The sequence below is a fragment of the Mustela putorius genome, unplaced genomic scaffold (genome assembly GCF_011764305.1).
Source record: "Mustela putorius furo isolate JIRA1106 unplaced genomic scaffold, ASM1176430v1.1 tig00537248_pilon_pilon_pilon, whole genome shotgun sequence".
Lineage (NCBI taxonomy): Eukaryota > Metazoa > Chordata > Mammalia > Carnivora > Mustelidae > Mustela > Mustela putorius.
This window is the reverse complement of record NW_025422387.1, coordinates 5,058,346-5,082,673: the sequence shown is the minus strand read 5'-3', so window position 1 is coordinate 5,082,673 and position 24,328 is coordinate 5,058,346. Positions and strand designations below refer to the sequence as shown.

General features: G+C 45.8%; 1 protein-coding gene across 1 annotated transcript; it reads left to right on the top strand.

Annotated features, from left to right (window-relative positions):
- Positions 1-2,042: 2,042 nt before the first annotated feature.
- On the top strand, positions 2,043-23,786 carry PSMD9 (proteasome 26S subunit, non-ATPase 9). The gene is made up of 6 exons (XM_004753188.3): positions 2,043-2,258; positions 6,249-6,351; positions 9,062-9,273; positions 11,802-11,903; positions 21,507-21,595; positions 22,117-23,786. Exons 1-6 carry the CDS (start codon positions 2,121-2,123, stop codon positions 22,142-22,144), a joined length of 672 nt encoding a protein of 223 aa, XP_004753245.2. The 5' UTR covers positions 2,043-2,120; the 3' UTR covers positions 22,145-23,786.
- Positions 23,787-24,328: the final 542 nt, after the last annotated feature.

Genomic DNA, 24,328 nt, shown 5'->3' with positions numbered 1-24,328 from the left:
TTGCTAAGGACCTCGTCTTATCTAACCACTGTACAAAGTATCAAACTTAGGAATTCCCATCACTACTACCCTATCCATATTCAATTTCCCCCAGTTGTCCCAAGAATGTCCTTTATAGGGTTTTTTCTTTTCTTTTCTTTTCTCTTTTTCTTTCTTTCTTTCTTTTAGGGGAACTGGGATTCAATCAAGGACCACACATTACATTTAATTGTTGTGTCTGTTTAGTCTTTAAGCTAGGCAATTGCCTAGCTTGTATATGTGTATTTCACAACACTGACCTTTTTTGAAGAGTTCAAGCCTGTTGTTTTGAAGAGTGTTCTTTAATTTGGATTTGTGTTTATTTACCGTGATTAGATTTAGGACAAACATGTTTGAATACTACATAGGTGATGGTGTGTCCTTTTCGGTGCAAAATGTTAGGGGGCACATGTTTAGATGTCAAGTTTCATCATTTCATTAAGCTGGACTGAAAATTTGGAAGCTTATTCTTCTGTTTGAGCAAGTTGGTTACTGAAAGGGTTTTCTCAGTTGTCAGGTGAGGACAATAATAATCCTGGTTTCGCAAGGTTGTTGGATTGATACGTGTAAGGCACTTAGAACAGTGTCTGGCACATTGTAAGTATTTGACAAATTATTATCACTGTATATTTTTTAAAGATTTTTATTTACTTATTTGACAGAGATCACAAGTAGGCAGAAAGGCAGGCGGAGGGGGGGTGGGAAGCAGGCTCCCTGCTGAGCAGAGAGCCGGATGCAGGACTCAATTCTAGGACCCTGAGATCATGACCTGAGCCGAAGGCAGAGGCTTTAACCCACCGAGGCGCCCCTATCATCATTATATTTGGAAAAATTTATAGAGGCCTTCATATGTAAGAGACACTGAGTCATAACTCAATTCTTTACCTTTTCAGCTTCTGGGGCAGCATATGACATATATGAGACATTCGATAAATATTTGTTGGCAAAATCACAGCACTGAGATATATTGCAACCATTTTATAGATGAGGAAACAGGCTCAGAGCAGCGAAGTAATTTACCTAAGGTCATGTATGTTGCAGTAAGTGGCAAGAACCAGATTTGAACCTAAGCTTGTTGGGTCTGTAAAATGGAGGATAAAGTGGGGAACCTGGCTGGCTTTGCCAGTGGAGCATGTGCCTCTTGATCTGGGGGGTTCCAAGTTCCAGCCCCACATTAGGTTTGGAAAGTACTTAAAAACAATAAAATCTTAGAGTGCCTGGGTGGCTCTGTGGGTTGAGCTTGCTCAGTGGGTTGAGCATCTGACTCTTGATATCCACTCAGGTCCTGACCCAGGATCCTGAGATACAGTCCCCTCCCTCCTCACTCCCCACCGCTCCTGGCATGCAGCATGCTTAGGATTCTCTCTCTCCCTCTGCTTCTCCCTACCTCCCGCGTGCAAGCTCTCTCTCTAAAAAATAACAGTGATATCCACAATAATTTAAAAAATACAATCTTTTTAAATTATTATTTTTTTTCAAAGATTTTATTTATTCGACAGACAGAGATCACAAGTAGGCAGAGAGGCAGGCAGAGAGAGAGGGGGAAGCAGGCTCCCTGCTGAGCAGAGAGCCAAAGCGGGGCTCGGTCCCAGGACCCTGAGATCATGACCTGAGCTGAAGGCAGAGGCTTAACCCACTGAGCCACCCAGGCACCCCTACAATCTCTTTTTAAAAAAAGAGGGATAAGGCATCTGAATGTGTTTTGTTAACTCTGAGGGCTGGGTAGATGTGAGGAGCGGAGCTGGAGCGCCCGGCACGGCGCTCTGGCACAAGCATATGGTAGGCGCTCAGTAGATGTCTGCTGAAGGAACGCGGAAAGCAAATGAGTCACGGAGGGAGAGATCATCCTGTTCTAGCTGATGAGGGACCTGGAACCCCTGCCTCCCCATCCTGTTCTTCCCATGTCACCAAAGGATCTGTTCCAGCAGGGTGTGGCTTCCGGCGACCCCGCCCCCCCGAAACCACACCTCTCCCTTCAACGGCGGCTCGCGGGTGGCGAGGAATTTTGGCCCGCGGGCGGAGCCGTAGCCGCAGTCTCCTCGTGCGTCCGCATCCAGGAAGCCGGGAAGCCCGGCGTTCGGGATCCCGCGCGGAGGTGCGCGATGTCGGAGGGGGAAAATAGGCCGAGCGAAGGCTCCCCGCAGGCCGGCGTGGTGACTGTCAGCGACGTCCAGGAGCTGATACGGCGCAAGGAGGAGATCGAGGCGCAGATCAAAGCCAACTATGAAGTGCTGGAGAGCGTGAGTGTGGGCTCGGGGCTCCCGGCGGCCTGCGTCTGAGCTCTCCGCCGTGGATCGCTGCCTGCCTGGGAGGCTCATAGCGGCACAACTGCGGCCCCTGTCGGCAGCAGGCAGGAGGAACCAACGGGATTAACTAAGCAATGGGTGTTGGTATTACCGCCAGCGTTTATGGAGCCCTTACCGTGTGCTGGGCGCTGTTTTAATTGCTTTACATCGGTTAGCTCATTTAACCCTCGCAGCAGCCTTTTGGGGCTGAGGTCTGTCATTCCCTCCATTTTAGGGGTGAGGAAACAGGCGTTACTTAACTTAAACCTGCCTCAGGCCACAGAGCTAATACATTTGCAGCGGTGGGGTGATAATCACCACCAGCTTCGGGGTTGAACGTGTACCAGAAGATCTGTACTTTGCTAACCCACTTTACGTCAGAAAGTCTTACACTTTCATGTGTTTGGCAAGCACCTGGGGATCTTGTTAAAATTCAGTTTCTGATGAGGACGGGGCGTGCAGGTGCAGATGCTGTATTCCTAGCAAATTTCCTGCGATCCTGATGCTGCTGCTCTAAAGACCGAGCTCTGAGTGACGGGTTAAGGGTCATTAACATTATTGTGTATGGAGGGAACTGAGGCCTAGGGTGAGGCCAACCCTTGTCTAGGGCTCTGGTGGGCCTAGTTCCCAGGTCTGTCTGACACCAAAACTGGTAGTTTTTCCTAGGCCCATGAGTGTAAAACCACAAATCAGCCTGCAGAGGAAAAATAAGTACATCCTAGGTAGGTTGGATGAAATGCATTTTAGGTGATGGGAGTAAAATGGAAGCATCAAATGAAGGCCGGGGTACCATTTTACTGGGTGCTGGCTAAATGCCTGAGGGGCGTTGGTTTGTGTGTTATATCATGAAATCCACACAACCACCTGTGAAGTTGGTGTGTTACCCTGAGGCTCAGAAAGGGGAGGTCACTTGCTTGGAGTCACAAAATGAGATTCAGATCTCAGGCCTGTTGAATCCAGAACTTGTGTTTTCAAGCGTTCTGCTAACAATTTTCCGAACTTTATTTTATACCTCAAATAGGATGCTGTATCCATAATACATCCTGTACTGCCGTTCCCTTGGTATTTTTCTTCATGTTGATCCACTTTTTTTTTTTTTAAGATTTTATTTATTTATTTGACAGACAGAGATGACAAGTAGGCAGAGAGGCAGGCAGAGAGAGAGAGAGGAGGAAGCAGACTCCCCACTGAGCAGAGAGCCCAATGTGGGGCTTGATCCCAGGACCCTGGGATCATGACCTGAGCCGAGGGCAGAGGCTTAACCTACTGAGCCTCCCAGGTGTCCCTAAATAAGTTTATCTTAAATGAAAATTTTATAACTCTACAGCATATGAAAAAACTGGGAATTTTTTCCCCTTAAATATAAGGTTAAAATGCATATCACATTGATATAATATGTTCGTTCCTTTTGACTGTTTACCACTGCTGGCTGAAAGCTTTAAGCTTGAAGCCCTGCTCTGTGATTTTTTTTTTTTTTTTTTTTTTAAAGGAGGTAGAGCTAGAACTATAAATCTCTTAGGAAAAAGCCTGGGAGTGAATTTTTGTTACCTTGGATCAGGCAAAACCTTTTCAGATGTGATGCCAAAATCACAAGCAACGAAAGAAAAAGTAGATAAACAGACTTCATTAGAATTTAAAATGTGTGTCTCAAACCATAAGTGACTCTTAATCTCACAAAACAAACTGAGGGTTGCTGGGGGGCGGGGAGGGGGGTCAGGAAAGGAGGGTGGGGCTATGGACATTGGGGAGGGTAAGTGCTATGGTGAGTGCTGGGAAGTGTGTAAACCTGGCGATTCACAGACCTGTATCCCTGGGGATAAAAATACATTATATGTATATAAAAAATTAAAAAAAAAATTTTTAAAAATGTGTGTCTCAAAAGACACAGTCAAGAGAGGGAAAAGACAGCTCACCATGTGGGAGAGGATATTTGCAGATACCTAACAAGGGATGCAGAAAATACCAAGAACTCTTCCATCTCAATCCTATAAAGGCAGACCGCTTGATTTAAAAAATTGGCCAAAGACCTTAACAGACGCCTTGCCAAAGAAGGTCTGTAGATGGCAAGTAAACTTATGGAAAGATGCTGCAGGTCATACGTCATCAGAGAAATGCAAATTAAAACAACCGTGAGGCACTACTACATAGGTGTCAGAATGGCCAGGATTCACAATTCCGACTCCAGATGTTGGTGAGAATGTGGAGGAACTTTTGATACAGTGCTGGTGGGAATGCAAAAGCAGGGCACTTTCTGGCCTAGAAACTAGAAACTCTCACCATACCATCCACAATTGGGTTCCATGGTATGTACCCAGAGGAGTTGAAAATGTGTCCATACAGAAACCTTCGTGATGATCACAGCAGCTTTTTTTCACAGCTGCCAAAACTTGAAGCCACCGAGATGTCTTTAAGTCGGTGAACCGATAAGTAAATTGTGGTACCTCTAAACAATAGAATATTATTTCATGCTAAGAATAAGTGAGACGTTGGCAGGGTTGGTTTCTTCTGGGGCTCTGAGGGAGAATCTGTTCATGCCTCCGTCCTAGGTCATCCGTGGCTTACAGTTGGGGTTGGGTAACTCCAGTCTCTGCCCTTGATCACACCTTCTTCTCTGTGTTGTGGATCTCCCTCTCTCTCTCTCTCTCTCTCTCTTTTTTTTTTTAAAGGATTTTATTTATTTATTTGACAGAGAGAGAGAAATCACAAGTAGACAGGCAGGCAGAGAGGGAAGCAGGCTCCCCGCTGAGCAGAGAGCCCAATGTGCCCGATGCGCCCGGTGCGGGGCTCGATCCCAGGACCCCGGGATCATGACCTGAGGCAAAGGCGGAGGCTTTAACCCACTGAGCCACCCAGGCGCCCCTCTCCCTCTCTTCTTTGCAAGGGCACTTGTCATTGATTAAGAGTCCACCCTAAATCCAAGATGATCTTATCTTGAGAGCCTGAATTACATCTTCAAAGATCCTTTTGTTCCCCCGCCCCAAACAAGGTCACATTTACAGGTTCTGGAGGGTTAGGACTTGGGACACATCTTTTGGGGGCCACTATTCACCCCCCTGTCGGTGTGCCTTGCACTGTGCTAAGCACTCCACAGGTCAGCTCATAATTCTCACGACAAGTGGAGAGCAAGGCAAGTGCTATTCCATTTTATAATTGAGGAAGCTGAGGCTTGGGGAGGGGAAGGTCTTAACCAAGGGCACCCAGATGGTACACGGCAGAACAGATTCAAATCAAAGTCTAACCGACTGGAAACTCTCTGCTCTCCATCACACGATGCGTTTCATTGCCTTTGTGCACCCTGCTCTGACTTACTTAGGAAAAGACTTTAAAATGTTAAATGTATTGTTTTGAAGAGGGAATACACGTCCATGGTCAAAATTCAAAAAGTCTACAAAGGGATAGAAAATGAAAAGTCCCTCTTCCTTCCCTGTCCCTTAGCCGCCCAGTTCCTTTCCCCGGAGGCGGCAATTGATATCAGGGTGTCCTTCAAGGGATAAAAACCTCTTTGAAATCCCTTTGAGGTCCCTTTTTACTTTCCGAAAGAACCAAAGTCCCGCCACAGCTGGATGCTCTTTGGGGCTTTCACTCCCTTCCAAATTCCAAGGCCACCAGCCAGGTATCAGCTGCTGTAGGAAGGAGGGTTTGGAGGAGTCCAGGAGGCTGGCCTTGGGGACAAAGCTCCAAAGAGTCTTCAGTTTTATCTGTCCTGTTCTAACTTCAGAAGAGGAAAATGGATTCTTGCATTACTTGTGTTATTAAAAGTCAATAAAAAGCAATAATGCCCTGCCCAGAGGGTGGTTTCGGGAGCCTATGGGGAAAGTATGTGTCCTGTGCTGTGTGTGACATCTGTGACAGCTTTCGTTCCTGTTCCCCTGATGATGCTGCAAAGGGAAAAAGGTCTTGAGGACTTTGTACCTTTGAAATCTGAAGCATGTTTCTTCCCTCCAGCAAAAAGGCGTGGGGATGAACGAGCCGCTGGTGGACTGCGAGGACTACCCCCGGTCAGACGTGGACCTGTACCAAGTCCGAACCGCAAGGCACAACATCGCCTGTGAGTCGTGGGCGCACACAGCCCAGCCCCTGGCTGGGGGCGAGGGAGACTGAGGCACACGAGGGAAATCCCCCTCGTCCATATTCTCTGCTTCCCTCTCTGCCTCCGTCATGGGATGAACTCACTGTCCCCATCCAGGGATGGAGAACTGAGGAAATGAAGTTGCCTCTAGGGTTCGAAATTGACGGTTTCAGTGTTTATTTTGTTTTTAAGGACTTGACTTCACTGTGGAAACTTTTCCTGAAATGATGATAGAAACCCAAGTCACAAATTGCTTACAGTCCTAATCAATAATCAGTTATGTGTTAGGAAAGACGTTCACCTGGGAAGGATAGTGACCTGACTGCGGTCACTCACGCGGGAGTGTTCTGTCCCTCAGGACAGACATGTGGAGGTCGCCAGTGGGGGGCTGACCATCACATCCCAGTCTCTGCCATCCGTAGGACATGTCGTCCGTCTTTAGGGTCACCATGTCCATGTGCCAAGCAGGAAGGAAGGGAAGGAAGAAGGTAGGAAGAGCGAAAGGTCCTTTGCCAGCCAGTCCCCTCTTTTAAGGATCTGTCCTGTAGGTCCCACCTCCGCCTTATGGCACTGATTTTTGCTTTCCCTAGGCCTGTAAGACACACTGGGGAATGTACCCTGTGGTGGGCATGTCACTGTCCTAAATAAAGTCATTTATTTGTTTGTAGTTGAGGAACAAGTGAGAGTAGTGGTGAGGCAGTATATGAGTTTCTGTTTCTGCTGTAACAAATACCCACAGACTCCGTGGCTTCAGAGGTCAGGAATTTATTGTCTTAAAATAATCAGATATCCAAATGGGTATCACTGGGCGAAGATGGAAGTGTTGGCAGGTCTGTGTTCCTTCTGGAGGCTCCAGGGAAGAGCCGGTGCCTTATCTTCCCCAGCCTCTGGAGGTGTTCCATGGCTCGGAGCCCCTCCCTTCTCCAGAGCTGCACCTCCCAACCTCTGGTTGCCCAGGCACATTTTTCATGGTTTATGTGTCTGAATCTTGATTCCATCCATAGCCTGTTTTGGTATAAGGCTGAACTTCTGGAGACACAAGTAACCATAGGAGTGAGGTACATCTCAAGCTGTCGAACATTCCTCAGAGCTGCCCTGTGATCCTAGAACAGCCTATTCTTTTTTTTTTTTTTTTTTTTTAAAGATTTCATTTATTTTATTTGACAGATAGACAGCGATCACAAGTAGGCAGAGAGGCAGGTGGGTGGGGGTGGGAGCAGGCTTCCTGCTGAGCAGAGAGCCCGATGTGGGGCTCAATCCCAGGACCCCGAGATCATGACCCTAGCCGAAGGCAGAGGCTTAACCCACTGAGCCACCCAGGCGCCCCCTAGAACAGCTTCTTAAAGCATCACTTTTCCTTGGAAGTTTTGGGGAAAGAAGCAACCTTTTTTTGTACTGAAACAAGTAGAAGTTACATAGTAGGGAAAAACCATGTGAAGACTGAGGGAAATTTGGGGCTTTTGGATCAACCCTTAGACTCCCCAGGGCTGTGGCCTGCTTTACTTGGCATTTAGGATTCTGAGGGAAATTCGAGAAACAGAGCCTACCATGTGAGAGAGAGTGCTGACTTACTTTTTTTCCAGATGGTTCCCCTGATGTTCTAGCAGCATTTATTAAATAGCCTGTTCTTTCTCCATTAATGTGAAATGCTAGCAGTATTACATAGGAAATTTGCAGACCTATTTAGGTCTCTTAGTTTTTTATATTGTTCTGTTGATCTATCTCTTTGCTAATACCACACTTTAAAAAGATGTTTAACTGACTGAGCTATCCAGGCGCCTCTGAGCAATTCTTACTGATCCTCTTTGAAAAACTGTTCTCAGAAGTTGTTTTCGTTTCTTTTGTTTTTTAAAAGATTTTATTTATTCATAGAGATAGAGGCAGAGGGAGAAGCAAGCTCCCCACTGTGCAGGGAACCCGATGTGGGACTTGATCCTGGAACCCTGGGATCATGACCTGAGCTGAAAGCAGACACTTAACCATCTGAGCCACCCAGGCGCCCCTCTTGTTTTTTTTTTTTTAAACTAAACTGTACATCCAACATGGGGCTCTAACTCACAACCCTAGAGATCAAGAGTCTCGTGCTTTTCCAACAGGGGCCAGCCAGGCGGCCCCAGTTTGCCACATTTTGGATTAGCCATCAGTACTGCAAAAGGGGATTTTACCCCCAAATTTCTAATTTCCAGCTTTTCTCCTGTTCCTTCTCCTAGACCGAACATTGCCTGCCACATATTAGCGGATTTAGGCATCCCTTTTTCCTTCCGGGGCATTAGGAGAAAGGTGAGGTCCTTCTTATGCCCAGCTCAGGTCACTTGTTTGCGTGACCAGCGCACTTGCCCCATGTGTGCATTTGTGGTGCCGGCTCTGGATTCACAGGGGCGATTTCTTGTTTCTCCGCACCTTTCCGGTCTCAGGTGAAACAGCGCTGCCTTTGGGACGTCTCCCCTGATCTAGATTGGCAGGGTCGGTCCTGGCTGGCTCAGCGGCAGTCATTGGCAGGTCTAGCAGTGACTTGTTCCTGAGCGGCTTCCCTTGCTGGACTCTGAGCGTCATCCTGGCCACATATTTGTCCTCTGCCTCTGGTCCATTGGCTAGGAGTAAGTGCTCGTTAACCCTTCCGTGAACGGATGTGGGAGTCTGGTGTCCTCGGCCGTCTTCCTTGTCCCCTGATGTGGCTTTCTCCTCCCAGGCTTGCAGAACGATCACAAGGCCATCATGAAGCAGGTGGAAGAGGCCCTGCACCAGCTACACGCTCGCGACAAGGAGAAGCAGGCCCGGGACATGGCTGAGGCCCACAAGGAGGCCATGAGCCGCAGCCTGGGCCAGAGCGAGGGCCTCAGCCAGCCGCAGGCCTTCGCCAAAGTGAACAGCGTCAGCCCGGGCTCCCCAGCCAGTACCGCGGTAAGCCAGAACCCTATCCCCTAAATCCATACCCAGAGGGTACGGTGGGTCAGGTAGCCTCGGGTGGGGGTGTGGGGTGGGGGCGGACCGTGGACAGACAGACAAGGCCGTAGCCGGACTTCACCCACTTACTTAGCAAACACTGATGGAGCCCTGGGGGTCCAGCCCTGTGCTGGGGCCGGGGCTCTGGAGGGGAGTCAGCCCCTGCTGCCCACTAACCTGCTCAGGGAGAGACCCGAGACACGAGGAAGAAGGTGATAAGTATTCTCAGAAAGGGAAAGGGGCTCTCTTCTTGGGCTTACTTCAGCTGGACACCGAGTTGTACTCATGAGAAGGACAGTAGTATTACCATTTACTGAGTCCTTGCTTTGCACCAACTGTCCTGCCAAGTGAGTTCTAGATCTTACCTGGCATATTTTTAAAAAGTTTTAAACAGCTTTATTGAGAAACTGTTCACATACCATACAGTTTACCCATTTGGAGCGTAAAGTTCCGTGGCTGTTAGTGTAGTCCCAGAGCTGGGCAGCCATCACTGCCAACAGTTGGAGAACATTTTCATGATTCTGGAAGGAAACCCTATGCTGGTTAGCCATCAGCCCCCAGTCCTACCTTCTCCCAGTTCCTGGCAGCCACCAGTCTGCTTTCTGTCTCTGAATTTGCCTATTTTGGATACTTAATCTAAATGGAATCATATATGGTCCTTTATGACTGGCTGTTCCCACTTAATATCATGCGTTCAGGGTTCATCTGTGAGAGAACATGTATCTCTGGTTCTTTCCTTTTCATGGCTGAATACCATTCCACCATGTGGATAGATACCATTGATTTTATCCACACATCAATTGATGAACATTTGGTTTCCATCTTTTGGATATGATGAGTAATGCGAGTCTGAACATCATGTTCAAGTTTTTAGGTGCCTGTGTAGTTAATATTTAATTCCATAGCTGCCTCCTGGGGTAAGTACTGATCATAACCCCATCTTACCCATGAAAAAACCCTCTAAGACCAGAAGTAACTGGTGCTAAGACATGTAGCTCCTCAGCTATGGAACTGGGTCCTAAATCCAGGTCCTGCTCACTGTCTGTAGTGATCACAGGATGGTAAGTTATACTCGAGCCTCATTTTACTTGCTGCTCTGTTCACAGCATCTAGCACAGGGCTATAGTTGGCCCATGACAGATATTTGCTGAAGGAGTGAGTGACTCGTGATCAGTGCATTCTTAGAGTGAAAGGGTCACACTAGTCCTAGGTCAGCCTTGTGCCTGTGGCTGCTTGTGTGGGGACCTCTAGGGCAAACTTTTCTGAATTCTTTTTTTTTTTTTTTAAGATTTTATATATATATATATATATTTTTTTTTTTTTAAGATTTTATATATTTATTTGTCAGAGAGAGAGCGAGAGCAAGCACAGGCAGACAGAGTGGCAGGCAGAGTCAGAGGGAGAAGCAGGCTCCCTGCGGAGCAAGGAACCAGATGTGGGACTCGATCCCATGACGCTGGGATGATGACCTGAGCTGAAGGCAGCTGCTTAACCAACTGAGCCACCCAGGTGTCCCAGATTTTATATATTTTTTAACAGAGAGAGAGAGAGAGATAGCGAGAGAGGGAACACAAGCAGGGGGAGTGGGAGAGGGAGAAGCAGGCTTCCCGTGGAGCAGGGAACCCGATGTGGGGCTCGATCCCAGGATCTTGGGATCATGACCTGAGCCAAAGGCAGGCGCCCAATGACTGAGCCACCCAGGTGCCCCAGATGTGTCTAAATTCTGACCTCTAGGGGCGTCTGGATGGTTCAGTTGTTAAGCTTCTTGAGTTGGTTCAGGTCGTGATCCCAGGGTCCTGGGAGGCTGCTCAGTGGGGAGTCTGCCTCTGCCTCTGCCCTCCCTCTGCTCATGCTCTCTTTCTGGCTCACTCTCTTTCAAATAAAAATCTTAAAATTAATTAATTAATTAATTAATTCTGACCCCTGAACAAAAGAGGCTGAAGTTGGCCTGCCTCTTTTTACCCCTAACCCCAGAAAACAGCTTTTACTCCGCATTCTTTTTTTGTTTTTTAATTTTATTTATTTATTTGGCAGAGATCACAGGTAGGCGGAGAGTCAGGCAGAGACAGAGAGAGGGGGAAGCAGGCTCCCCACCGAGCAGAGGGCCCGAGGTAGGGTTCGATCCCAGGACCCCAGGATCATGACCTGAGCTGAAGGCAGAGGCTTTAACCCAGAGCCACCCAGGTACCCCTACTCCACATGCTTTACAGCCTGTACTGCCACCAGCTTTTATCAGACATTGAGCAGATCTGGCCCTCTTTTACTAGATCTGTCCTAGAAGGAACCCGCAGGAGGAGGTGGCCCAGTTACCCGCCGCTGCCTCCCGTGTGAGATAGCTAAATGCCTGACCTCTTTGCTTCACACCTGCCACTCTTCCTGGTGGAAAACAAGCTCTTGGCCTGGATGTTAAATTGGACATGGAAGGGTGAAGAACACCAGAAGCACATTTGACCTCTACCCTGGTTTTCTATTTTCTCTTTCTTTAGGGTCTGCAAGTGGACGACGAGATTGTGGAGTTTGGCTCTGTGAACACCCAGAACTTCCAGTCTCTGCATAATGTTGGCAGTGTGGTGCAGCACAGTGAGGGGGTGAGTTGGAGGTCACATCTGCTCAGTAACCCTAGAATGGCCCGGGGCCAGGAATCGACAGCGGGGTCTTTGCTGCTTTCAGAGAGCGGTTGCTCAGGCACCGGGCCTTTGCACTTGCTGTTCTCTCTGCCTGGAGAGCTTTTTCTCCCTTATGTCCATCCCTCATTTTGTACAAATGACACCTGGGAGAGGCCTTTGCAGCCACCCTGTATCAGTACTCCTGCCCTGCTTCCCATCCCTGTTTCCATTGTTTCTTGGAGAGCTTTGCATTTTCACATACCTTGCTCTGCTGTATTGGTCATAGCACTCCCTTGTATGAACGGACCCCAGCTTGTCTATCCCCTGCCTTATCAGGGGACGTTTTGGTTACTTTTGATTTTATACTAACATGAACAATCGTATATCCATGTTCACATACTACTTCTTGATGTAAATACCAGAAAATAGAATTGTAGGCTCTCAGTGTATTAAACACACTTATAGTAGGTAATCCAAAAAAGTTTCACTAATTTGTACGCCCACCAACAGTATGTGAGTGCATCATATCTTCCATAGTACTCTGTATTGCTGATCTTTTAACATTTTTGTTGAAATGGCATCTTATTTTAATTTTTATTTTCCTGATTACCAGTGAGGTGGAGTATCTTTTATATGTCCATTAATGTTCCTATTTTCATTTCTGTGGATTGTCTGTTTACCTTTTTTCTCATCTTTTTTTCTCTTGGGTTATTTGTCTTTTAAAAAAAAATGATGGGTAGGAATTTTTTGCATACTCCAGATACGAAACTGTGGCCTGTTTTCATGCTATATACGTTTTTCCCGTTAGCTCCTTGTTTTTTAACGTAGTGTATGGTGACTGATTACTTGGAAGTGTTTTTGTTTTGTTTTGTTTTGTTTTAAAGTTACTTAATAACCATTTTGTTAAATTTGTTAAGATCATAAGGTCTTCCCTGCCTAAACCATACCTGAGAATTTAAGGAAATATGGGACAGGGATGAGTACATTAGAATATGATTCATGTACAGATGGTCAGTTTCAGTCCTTGAAAATACAGTAAGGTTTGGGATTCAAAATTGGTTGCAGTCAGTAGGCTTTTACATAGCATTCCCACCTGACGACCTCAGCGCATGGCTCAGTAATGTAACTTTAACAGAAGTTACCTTGGCAAAGATCTACACTTTGTCTTTTTGTTTTTTGTTTTAGATTTTATGTATTTATTTGACAGAGAGAGACAGAGCGAGAGAAGGAACACAAGTGGGGGAAATGGGAGAGGGAGAAGCAGGCTTCCTATGGAGAGCAGGGAGCCCGATGTGGGGCTCCATCCCAGGACCCTGGGATCATGACCTGAGCCGAAGGAAGACGCTTAACTGTCTTGAGCCACCCAGGTGCCCCTATTATTATTATTATTATTTTATTGTTTTTTTTTTAGAGAGGGAGAGAGGCGGTAGAGGGAGAAGGAGAGGAGAGAATCTTTGGCAGCTCCCTGCCCAATGTAGAACCCGATGTGGGGCTTGATTGTACAACCCTGAGATCATAACTTGAGTCAAAATCAAGAGTCAACTGCTTAACCAACTGAGCCAGCCAGGTGCCCCAATCTTTCTTATTTTTTTTTAACAGCTTCAAGGTATAATTCACATACTGTATAGTTCCCCCATTTAAAGTGCATAGCTTGGTGCACCTGGGTGGCTCAGTCGGTGGAGTATGTGACTTTTGATCTCGGGGTTTTGAGTTTGAGCTTCACGTTGGGTGTAGAGATTACAAAAAGTGCATAACTGTGGTTTTTAGTATATGCATAGAGCTGTGCATCCATCACCACAGTCAATCTTAGAACATTTTCACACCTTGAAAATCAGCTCCATACCCCTTAGCAGTTACTCCCCCTTCTCCCTACCCACCGACCCCTGAAACACTAAACTTTTAGTCTCTATGGATCTGCTTATTCTGGACATTTCATTTAAGTGGGATCATATAACATGGGCTATTTTGTGATTAACTTCTTTTGCTTAGCATCGTGTTTTCAAGGTTCACCCGTGTTGTAGCAGGCGTCAGTACCATACCTTTTGTGGCCAAGGAATACCCTTTTGTGTGGACATCCATTACTCACCCATTTCATTTATCCATTCGTCAGTTGATGAGTATTGGGTTTGGTTTCACTTTATGGCTGTTGAATAATACCCCTGCGAACATTGATGTAGAAGACATTGTGCAGACATTTGTTACATATACAGCAACTTTGTATATACCTCATCTGGAATTAATTCTGTGAATGGTGTGAGGTAGGGTACCAAAAGTTTTTCTTACCCCAGATGGATAAGAGTTGTCCCCAAACCCTTAGTGAATAGTTAATACTTTACCCACTCATTTATATGGCCACCTCTGTTATATATCAAATTTTTATGAGTGGGATTCTTACTCTTTATGATCCATTGGTCTGTTTGTTCTGAACCTTTCTGGGGTTGCCTAGAACAAATTAATTTGTTCTTTATCAGCTTCTTTTTTTTTTAAAGATTTTTTTTGTTGTTGTTTATTTGAGAGAGAGAGAGAGCGAGCATGAGCAGGGGGAGGGAACAGACGGAGAGGGAAAAGCAGGTTCCCTGCTGAGTGTGGAGCCCAACATGAGGCTTGACTCAGGACCTTGAGATCATGACCTGAGCCGAAGGCAGAGGCTTAACTCACTGAGCCACCCAGGCACACGTATCAGCGTCTTTTTAACCTGTTGCCATGAAGGGTTTATTAGTTGTTTATTGGTGATGAAAAAAAAAAAAGTCACTGTAAACTTAGCAGCTTAAATTTATTATCTCTCACAGTTCCTGAGGGGTGGATGTCCAGGCGTGTTTTAGCTGGGTGGTTCTGGCCGACAGTCTCATGAGGTTGTAGTCAAGGTTAGAAAATCTGTTTCTAAGATGCCCCACTCACATGGCTGATAGCACGTCAGCTCCTCGTCGCTTGGGCCCCTCTGTAGTGCTGCTGGGGTATCCCTACAACGTGGCCGCTGCTCCCCTCAGAGTGAGGGTCCTGGAGAACGCAGAGAGGAGGCAGCAGAGCCACATTTGACCCAGTGTCTGAAGACACACGTTATCACTTCCACATGATTCTGTTCATTAGAAGCGACTCACCCAAGTCCAGCCCACACTCAAAGGTAGGGGAATTAGCCTTTACCTCTTAAAGGAGTATCAAAGAATTTATGGGCACTTTCTAGAACCCACCACACAGGGTTTCTGTTTTCTCTCCTTGCTCAGCTACCACTTGCCGGTTTCTGTTGGCTTTTCATTCTGGTGCCTTCTCTCATCTTTGCAGTCTCCTTTCTTGTGATTTATTTGTCCTGTGGTGGTGTTCCTTCGTTACTGTCAGTTGTCCTGTCATGTTAGTGAGGGTTCTAGATGTAGCATTCTTCTGTTATGTTTACCCAGAGTCTCTCCTGCTTTCTCACTCCTTTTCCCCAGACTTTCCTAGGGTTATGGTTTTCTTACGTGTCCTGTGCACCTTGCTGCACACGCTTCTAAACTTTGCAGTTGCCTGGGCTCATTGTTATTGGTTTGTTTTGTAAATATGTCTCTTTTTCTGGAAGAGGTAATACCTACACATGTTTCAGACCGAATCAAAGAACGTGTAATGAAAAATCTCTCCTCCAGAGGTAGCCACTTTGCAGCTCTGTGTTCTTCTGGGGTCGGTCTGTTCATATAGTAGCATATAGAACTATTGGCTATTTTTATTAGGGTAACTTACCTACAGCAAATTTACCCTGTATGGCGTACGGTACTGGGGATTTTGACACATGTACATAGTCTGGGAACTGCCACTGTAATGAAGATACAGAACAGTTCCATCATCCTCCCCAAAATGGCCTCATATCTGTGGTTAACCCCTCCCCCAACCCCCACCCCACAATCCGTGCCCTATAGTTGTTCCTTTTCAAGAATATAAATGGAACCACACAGTACGCGTCGCCTTTTAACTCTGGTTTCTTGCACTTGGCGGCGTACATCTGAGATCTCTTCTGTATTGTTGTGTGTTTCTGTTGTTCGTGCCTTTTTACTGCTCAGTCGTGTCCCGCTGCGTAGATGAGTGCCAGATGGTTTGCCCATTTACCAGCGTGGGGACAGTTAGGTTGTTTCCAGTTTTTGGTGATTAGTGATAACAGCTACTGGTGTTTAGTCTGCCTTTTCTTGTTAAAATTTATTACTAAACTCTTCATAGATCTATGAATCCTTTTTTTTTTTATTGAGGTATAATTGACATATAATATTATGTTAGTTACGAGGTACAGTGTAATGATTCACTATCTGTATATGTTACAGAAATGATCATCACAATAAGTCTAGTTAACATCCATTATCGTAATTAAAATGTTTTTCTTGTGATGAGAACGTTTAAGGTTTACTCTCTTAGCAACTTTCAAATAGGCAATACAATATTATTATCAGCTATCACGCAGGGCATGGCGACTATGAACCCTTTTTTACAAAAGCAGTTACTGAACATTTGTAAGTAATAGTACCTTTTCTTTCTTTTTAAAGATTTTATTTATTTATTTGACAGAGAGAGATCACAAGTAGGCAGAGAGGCAGGTGGGGGGAGGGGAAGCAGGCTCCCTGCTGAGCAGAAAGCCTGATGCGGGGCTCGATTCCAGAACCCTGAGATCATGACCTGAGCTGAAGGCAGAGACTTAACCTGCTGAGCCACCCAGGTGCCCCATTAGCACCTTTTCTCAAATGAAATTCCTTGGGGAATTCCATTATATCATACTGCTGGGGTCGGGAGACCTCACCCCCTCAAGGCCCTGGATCCTCCCGGAACCACAGTCCAACTTGAGTATCAAGAGTCCGCTTTGTGACTTTAGAAAAATGATACAAAAAACCCCCACCACATTTCTGTTTTTAGATATTTAGGTAGTTTCCAATTTTATGGAAACCTGGAAATCAGTCCTCTTGTAGACAAATCTCTGTCTTTTGGTCACTTCCCAGAGCTCAGCTTCTGCATCAAATCCATGTATTTTCAAAGGAAAAAAAAAATCTTAAATTTAAAAAAAAGTCATCTTTATTATAAACAACGCATGTTGTATTGAGCTGTAGAAAAGAATGGAGTGCTGACATGTTATAACATGGATGAGCCTTGAAAGGATTTGTGCTGAAAGAAGCCAGACCCAAAGGGCTGCGTGTTTTAGAATTTGGTTTATGTGAAGCGTCCAGAACCGTGCAGATTCGCGGAGACGGAAAGCAGGTTGGTGGTCGCCCCGGGCTGAGTGGAGCACAGAATGGGGAGTGACTGCTTTTGGCACAGGGGTCTTCTGAAAATGTTCTTCAGTCAGGTCGTGGTTATGGTTGTACAAATGTCTGAATATACTAAACCCCCCTGAATTGTATACTTCAAAATGGATTTGGTGGTATATTAATTATATCTCCCATAAATAAAAATCATGCATTTTTAGTATAAAAGCAGCAGGTAGGGCAAACGTTTTTGAAGAAAGAGGGTCTATCCCTCCTCTAAGTCCCTTCCCTGCTCTGCTTGAGGGCTGGACAAGGTGTGGGAGCAACACAGAAAAACAGAAGGCCCTTGCCTCGGGAACCCTTTCGTGGGGGAGACAAACATTAATCAAACGTAATTATACACTCTCATGAGTGTCATGAAGGGAAAGTTCGAGAAGGCTGGGAGAGCAGTGATGGGTCTTAGGATCACCTTCCTGAGGACGTGACCTGTGAGTGTTAGAAGTTGATAAAGTCCTGGGGTTGCCTTGCTGGCTCGGTCGGTGGATCGTGTGACTCTTGATCTTGGGGTTGTGGGTTCGAACCCCATGTTGGGTGTGGAGATTACTTAGAAAGATACAAATCTTAAAAGAAGTTGATCAAGGCCAGAGACTGGCAGAGAGATGGCCATGTCCCTGAGGTGGGAGTTCCAGAGAAGATGGTTGGAGCCCAGAACAAGGAGAAAGGGAGTAGGGAGAGAGGAGGTAGATCTGGGAAGTTGGCCAGGGCCAGACTGCGCGAGGCCTTGTGGTCCTATCAAGATTTCATTCTCTTTCCCTGAGGAGCAGTAGAGAGCCATGCACACTTCCAAACTGAGGGTAACAAATGTAGGCAGCTTTGTGTCTCGGAAGGATTTCTCCAGATGCTGGGAAGACAGAGAGCTGATTGGAGGACTGACAGTTTTAGCAGCCTGGTAATATGACGCCTATCTCATGTCAAGGATGACCTCTGCGTTTCTAGCTTGTCTAGGGATATCATTTCTAGAACCAGAAGCACATCAGCTTCTCTCACACATTTCTTAAGTATGAATGAATATGCCTATAGTGATTTCTCCTTGAAAAAGGAGGCAAACAAGACCTACTGTACATAGTGTTCTGGGTCCTCCCCCCAAGATTCCCATGTGGGTATATTCCCATATTCCATTTGTTGGTCCGCCATCTTTTATGTCACCAGCCCTCCGTAGCAGACATTTAGGTTGTGTCCGATGTTTGGCCATCTCCAACAATGGGGTAGTAAACATTCTTGTTTTGTGTGAGGGTTCTGTCGGAGAGATTTCTGGAAGTGGAATTACTGGGTCAGAGGCAGTGCACATTTACAGATCTGATAGATGTTGTCAGGTGTCCTCCAGAAAGCTCGGATCAGTTCATATTTTCTCAAGCAGTGTAGGTGAGGGCTTGCTTCTCGTCATCTCTCACCTGTGCTCTTTCTTCTTCTTTGACCATCTAGGTGAAAAATGGCATCTTTCTCTTTTTTTCTTCTTATTTTGTCAGATTTCAGAAATTCCATTGCTAGATCTGCCATAATTCTAAAAATTGTGGTAAAATACACATAACATAAATTTAACACTTAGACCGTTTCTAAGTGTGCAGTTCTCTGGCATTAAGTACATCCTATCTATCTCCTCCATCCATCCGCAGAACTTTCTCAACTTTCCAGACTGAAACTCTGTACCTGTTAAACACTAACTTCCCATTCTCTTCTCCCCAAGCCTCTGGAGATCACTCCTCTGTCTTCTGTCTCTGTGAATTTGCTCTCAGTGGGATTTGCATCTACCAGTGGATCAGACTCTATTTCTCCTTCTGTGGCTGGTGGATTTACTTAGCATACTGTCTTCATGGTCCATCCACATTGTCGTGTGTGTCCATGTTTCCTAAGGCTGAATGATCCGTCGTGTGAATAGACCATGTTTTGTTCATCCGCTTGTCCGTTGATGGACACTTGGTTGGCTTCCATCTCTTGACTGTTATGAGTAATGTAGCTGTGAACAGGGCTACACAAATACCTGTTCAAGTCCCCGCTTTCGATTCTTGGGGTGTATACCAGGAGGTTTAATTGCAGTATTATGTGGGGGCTTCTGGGTGGCACTGTCGGTTAGGCATCTGACTTTTGGTTTTGGCCCAGGCTGTGATCTTTGGGGTCATGAGATCAGGCCCCACTTGGGGCTCTGTGCTCAGAGCAGAGTCTGCTTGGGATTCCCTCTGCCCCTCCCCTTGCACGCTCACTCACTCTCTCAAATAAATAAGTAAATCTTTGAAAAAAAAATTGCAGGATTATGTGGTCCTTCTGTCATCAGTTTTTTTTTTTTTTTATTAAGATTTTATTTATTTGACAGAGAGAGAGAGAGATCGCAAGTAGGCAGAGAGGCAGGCAGAGAGAGGGGGAAGCAGGTTCCCTGCTGAGCAGAGAGCCCGATGTGGGGCTCAATCCCAGGACCCCCAGATCATGACCCAAGCCAAAGGCAGACGCCCAACCAACTGAGCCACCCAGACGCCCCTATCATCCGTTTTTTGAGGACCAGCCATACCGTTCTCCACAGCAACTGGCCATTTTTCATTCCCCCCAGCAGGGCACAAGGGTTCCAGTCTCTCTACATCCTCACCAACTCTTGTCATTTTCTGCTTTTTGGACAGTAGTCATCCTAGTGGGTGTGTAGTGATACCTCACTGTGGTTTTGATTTGTATTTCTTCAGTGATAGTGATGTGAAACATTGTTTCATGTGCTTTTGGCTATTTGTTTATCTTTTTTCGAGAAATATCTACTTGAGTTTTTTGCTTTTTTTTTTTTTTAAGATTTTATTTATTTTATTTGAGATAGAAAGCATGAGTAGGAGGGCAGTGGGAGAGGAAGAGGCAGGATCCCCACTGAACAGGGAGCCCTATGTGGTGCTCGATCCCAGGACCCTGGGATCATGACCCAAGCCGAAGGCAGCCACTTAACTGACTGAGCCACCCAGGTGCCCCTAGTTTTTTGCTTATTTTTTAATTGGGTGGTTTGCTATTGTGAGTTTTAAGAGTTCTTTACATATTCTGGATTTTTTTTTTTTAATTTGACAGAGAGAGACACAGCAAGAGAGGGAATACAAGCAAGGGGAGTGGGAGAGAGAGAAGCAGGCTTCCCGCTGAGCAAGGAGCCAGATGTGGGGCTCGATCCCGGGATCCCAGGATCATGACCTGAGCTAAAGGCAGAGGCTCAATCCACTGAGCCACCCAGGTGCCCCACATATTCTGGATATTAATCCCTTATTGGATATATGATTTGCCAATATTTTCTCCCATCCTGTGAGCTACTTTTCACTCTGTTGATAGTGGCCTTTGATGCACCTTGTTGTAATTTGTTAAGTTTCCTTCATATGTATTGTTTTAATTTTTTACATCAAAGTAATATATACACATGATAAAAACAAATTAATGGTACAGAAAGACATAAAAGTGGGGGTGCCTGGGTGGCTCAGTTGGTTAAGCATCTGCCTTCAGCTCAAGTCATGATTCCAGGGTCCTGGAATTGGGCCCAGAGCCCGAGCAGGGATTCTGCTTCTCCCTCTCCCTCTGCTGTTTCCTCTCTGTTCCCCCTGCTTGTACTCTCTCGCTTGCTGTCTCTCAAATAAATAAAATCTTCAAAGAAAAAGAGGGAAAAAAAAAAAGATATACATGTCATCCTCTTTCACTCCAAACTCCCAGTGCTTCTCTCTGCAAGTAACCATTGTTCACAGTGTTTTGGTATTTCTTCCAGAAAGCTTTGTATGCATGAAGCAATTTATATCCCCTTTTAGAAGGTATATTCAGGGGGTGCCTGGCTGGGTCAGTTGGTAGAGCATGCACTTCTTGATCTCAGGGTCAAGAGTTTGAGCCCCCCATTGGGCATGGAGCCTTCTTAAAAAAGAATTTAAAAAAAATAAAGAAATAAAAAACAAAAACCAAACAAAAAAGCATATATTCAAAGGGGTTCATACTTTGCTCATTTTGTTTTTACTAAAACTGCTTCGTTTACTATGGTATATTTGAATAATACCTTATCGAGGGATATTTTGAGTGTTTTCAGGTTTTGAATTTATAAACAGTCCTAGAAGGAACACTTTGTTCATATATCGTCTTGTACTTCTGCAAAATGTATCTCGTGTTCACCTTTTTAAAGATTTTTTTTGGTGGGGAGACACAATTGTCCAGGAAGACCCTACTAATTTGTGACTCATCGGCTGCCCCAAGAGTGTCACGTCCCCCACACTCTTGACAACTATGGGACTATGTTTAATACAAGCATCCCTACCACTCTGGTGTGAAAAGTCAGTATTCCGGGTTGTTAGTCTGAATCTCTTTGAATACGAAACACGTGGACTATAAAATGAGCCTCTTTTCCTTTCAGAAACCCTTGAATGTGACAGTGATCCGCAGAGGGGAGAAACACCAGCTTAGACTTGTCCCGACCCGCTGGGCAGGAAAAGGACTGCTGGGGTAAAGTATCATTTCTGCTCGCTGACGACACCCTGTCAGCTGTCACCTGAGTGCGTGTCAGCCCTAAAGCCGTGGGGAGGAGGTGGGGGGCCTCTGGGAAATGAGGATTTTCCCCAGATCGCCTGATAAGCACCTACAGCAGCAGTGAGATCACAGGTATGGCGGCAGAGGGAGCCCTGGTCACTCTGGTTCTCGCCTTACCTGGGCATTTGCTCTAAAAGAATTAAAGAGCACAGGCGAGGGGCGCCTGGGTGGCTCAGTGGGTTAAAGCCTTTGCCTTTGGCTCAGGTCGTGATCTCAGGGTCCTGGGATCGAGTCCCATATAGGGCTCTCTGCTCAGCAGGGAGCCTGCTTCCCCCTCTCTCCCTCTGCCTGCCTCTGCCTGCTTGGTATCTCTGTCAAATAAATAAATAAAATCTTAAAAAAAAAAGAGCATAGGTGAAACACTTAGGGGGCTCACTGTCTGGTCTTCTGAATGGAGCCACCAAACTTATGCTGTTCCTTTTCTTTTTTTCTTCCAGCTGCAACATTATTCCTTTGCAAAGATGATGTTCCCTGGGGAACGGTAGTAGGAAAACATCTGCCCTTGCCCTGGACATGGGTCTGGTTGGGAATTTCTTCCTTTTCTTCTCTCCCCGAAGCTTCAGGATCTGGAAGAGGCTGGAAGCCTGAACTTCTGGGTGACGGAAATGCCGTGGCCTCCCAGTGTAATCTCTTGGGTTTAAGGCCTTGTTAACTTGATTTGTGCTTGGTATCTTTTGCAAATTAGGCCGTGGCCCCTAAAGGGGAGTCCTCTGGATTGTGGGCAAGTGGGCGGGAGTTATTCTGGCGGGAGCCGATAGGACTTTATTCTTTTAGGAATTTTTTCTCCCAAATCAACAGTTTTCAGTGTTGATATGACCATGTTATCACCCCAACTGAATTTCTTTTTTTTAATTTTTATTTAAATTAAATTCAGTTAACATTTAGTGCCAACTGAATTTCTTGTGAAAACCTCTCAAACCAAAGCTTAGAATTAGAACATTCTTATAGAAAGCCGGACAGGGGTGCCTAGCTGGCTCAGTCGGTGGAGCATACAGCTCTTGATTTTGGAGTTGTAGGTTCGAGCCCCACGTTGGGTGCAGAGGTTACTTAAGAAAAATAAAATCTTGAAAAAAGAAAGAAAGTTAAACAGAACAGGGTCACCTGGCTGGCTCAGTTGGTAGAGCATGCAACTTGGGGCTCTGAGTTCAAGCCCCACATAGGGTGTAGAGCTTATTTAAAAAAAAAAAAAAAAATTTGGGACAGAACAAATGAACAGTGGTGCTGCAGTCAAGATTTGACCAACAACACTTTAAGAACATCAGCCTTTAGGGAATGGGGTTTCACCACATACATTTGCAGTGTGGCATTGCTGCTTGGATACAGAAATTACATCCTATGGGACCACAACTGCTCCTTTGAAGAGTGGGGAAAATCAGGAGGCTCCCCAGGTAACCCACTGTGGTGTCTGCTTCCTCTCCTGTATCCCACCAGAGGGCAGCAAGCTCCCTTTGTTTCTGGAATTTAAAAAAAACAAACCTGATAATTTTTTATTTTTATTTTTTATTTTTTTTTGCAAATTACCTTCTAAATTGACTTTTTATAATTGAATCTCCTGGTCATCCCCTCACATCAACAGTAGTTTGTAAACTGCTAAGGTGTGCGTGATCGCTGATGAGAACCAGCAGTGTGTGCAGATCTGACTCCTTGGAAATGTGGATTCTTTCTTCCTTTTATTTTCTTTCACATGGCAACATGGGTTTCAGTGATTCTTAGTGACCCTGTGTTTTACTTTCTCTCTTCACCTTATCACAATGTTTATTTCCCTGTTTGCTGCCCACCACTTTCTGTTTCTGAGGCAGTGTGGCCCATTCTGATGAACCATGCCTGGGTTCCTTGGGAATGGATTTGCTTGGGTTGGATACAGAAGCCAGCTTGCCCGGCAGGAGTCAGCCCTGGGGTGTGCTTCCAGCCATGGATTCTCATGCTCAATGGGAAAACCTTCCTGTTGGGTGTGTTCCTCAAAACTACATCCAGGGGCATCCCCCCCCACAACCCTACATGCTGTGCTTACCAGCATTTGCTGTTTAAATTGTGTGTGTTCTCTTTCCAAGTGTTTTCCAATCTTTTATAAGCCCTAGATTATAATAAATACAGCTTGTACCATCCAGTTTGTTCCTTTTTATTTTTCTTTTTTGCGATGTATGTATTAATCAACCAGCGTTGGGGCTTGGGGTGGGGGGTGGGGGACGGAGAGAGTCATTCACATTCTCCTAAAATGAGAGCACCCGAGTTTTCTGCGGCAGTGCCTTTGGCTGGTTTCCCGCAGATCTCCCTTTAGAAACCTCAGGATGGCGGTGTGTGCCGGCTTCTGTGAGATCGCAGCTGAAAGTCACTTTGAAATGATCCTCACAGGTTGAACTCAGCTGGTTTTGCAGACATACGTTGTGATCGGAACAGCAAATAACGTAGCCTACCTAGGGTGTCCTCCCAGCTAGCTGAAATACTGCGCAGGACAGGTAGTGCCCCATGAGAAGGTGGGGAGGGTCGATGCGTGCTGTGTCCGGGAGGCCAGGAAATTTAGTTTGCTTTTGACAAAGAGGATTTTACCAAACAGCTCCTACTTAGCCTTCAGAAAGTCAGAACTACAGGGAGCCACCAATGCCGCTTCTCAGACGTGGGCGCCTGGGGAAAAAGTTGGGGGAGGGAGCG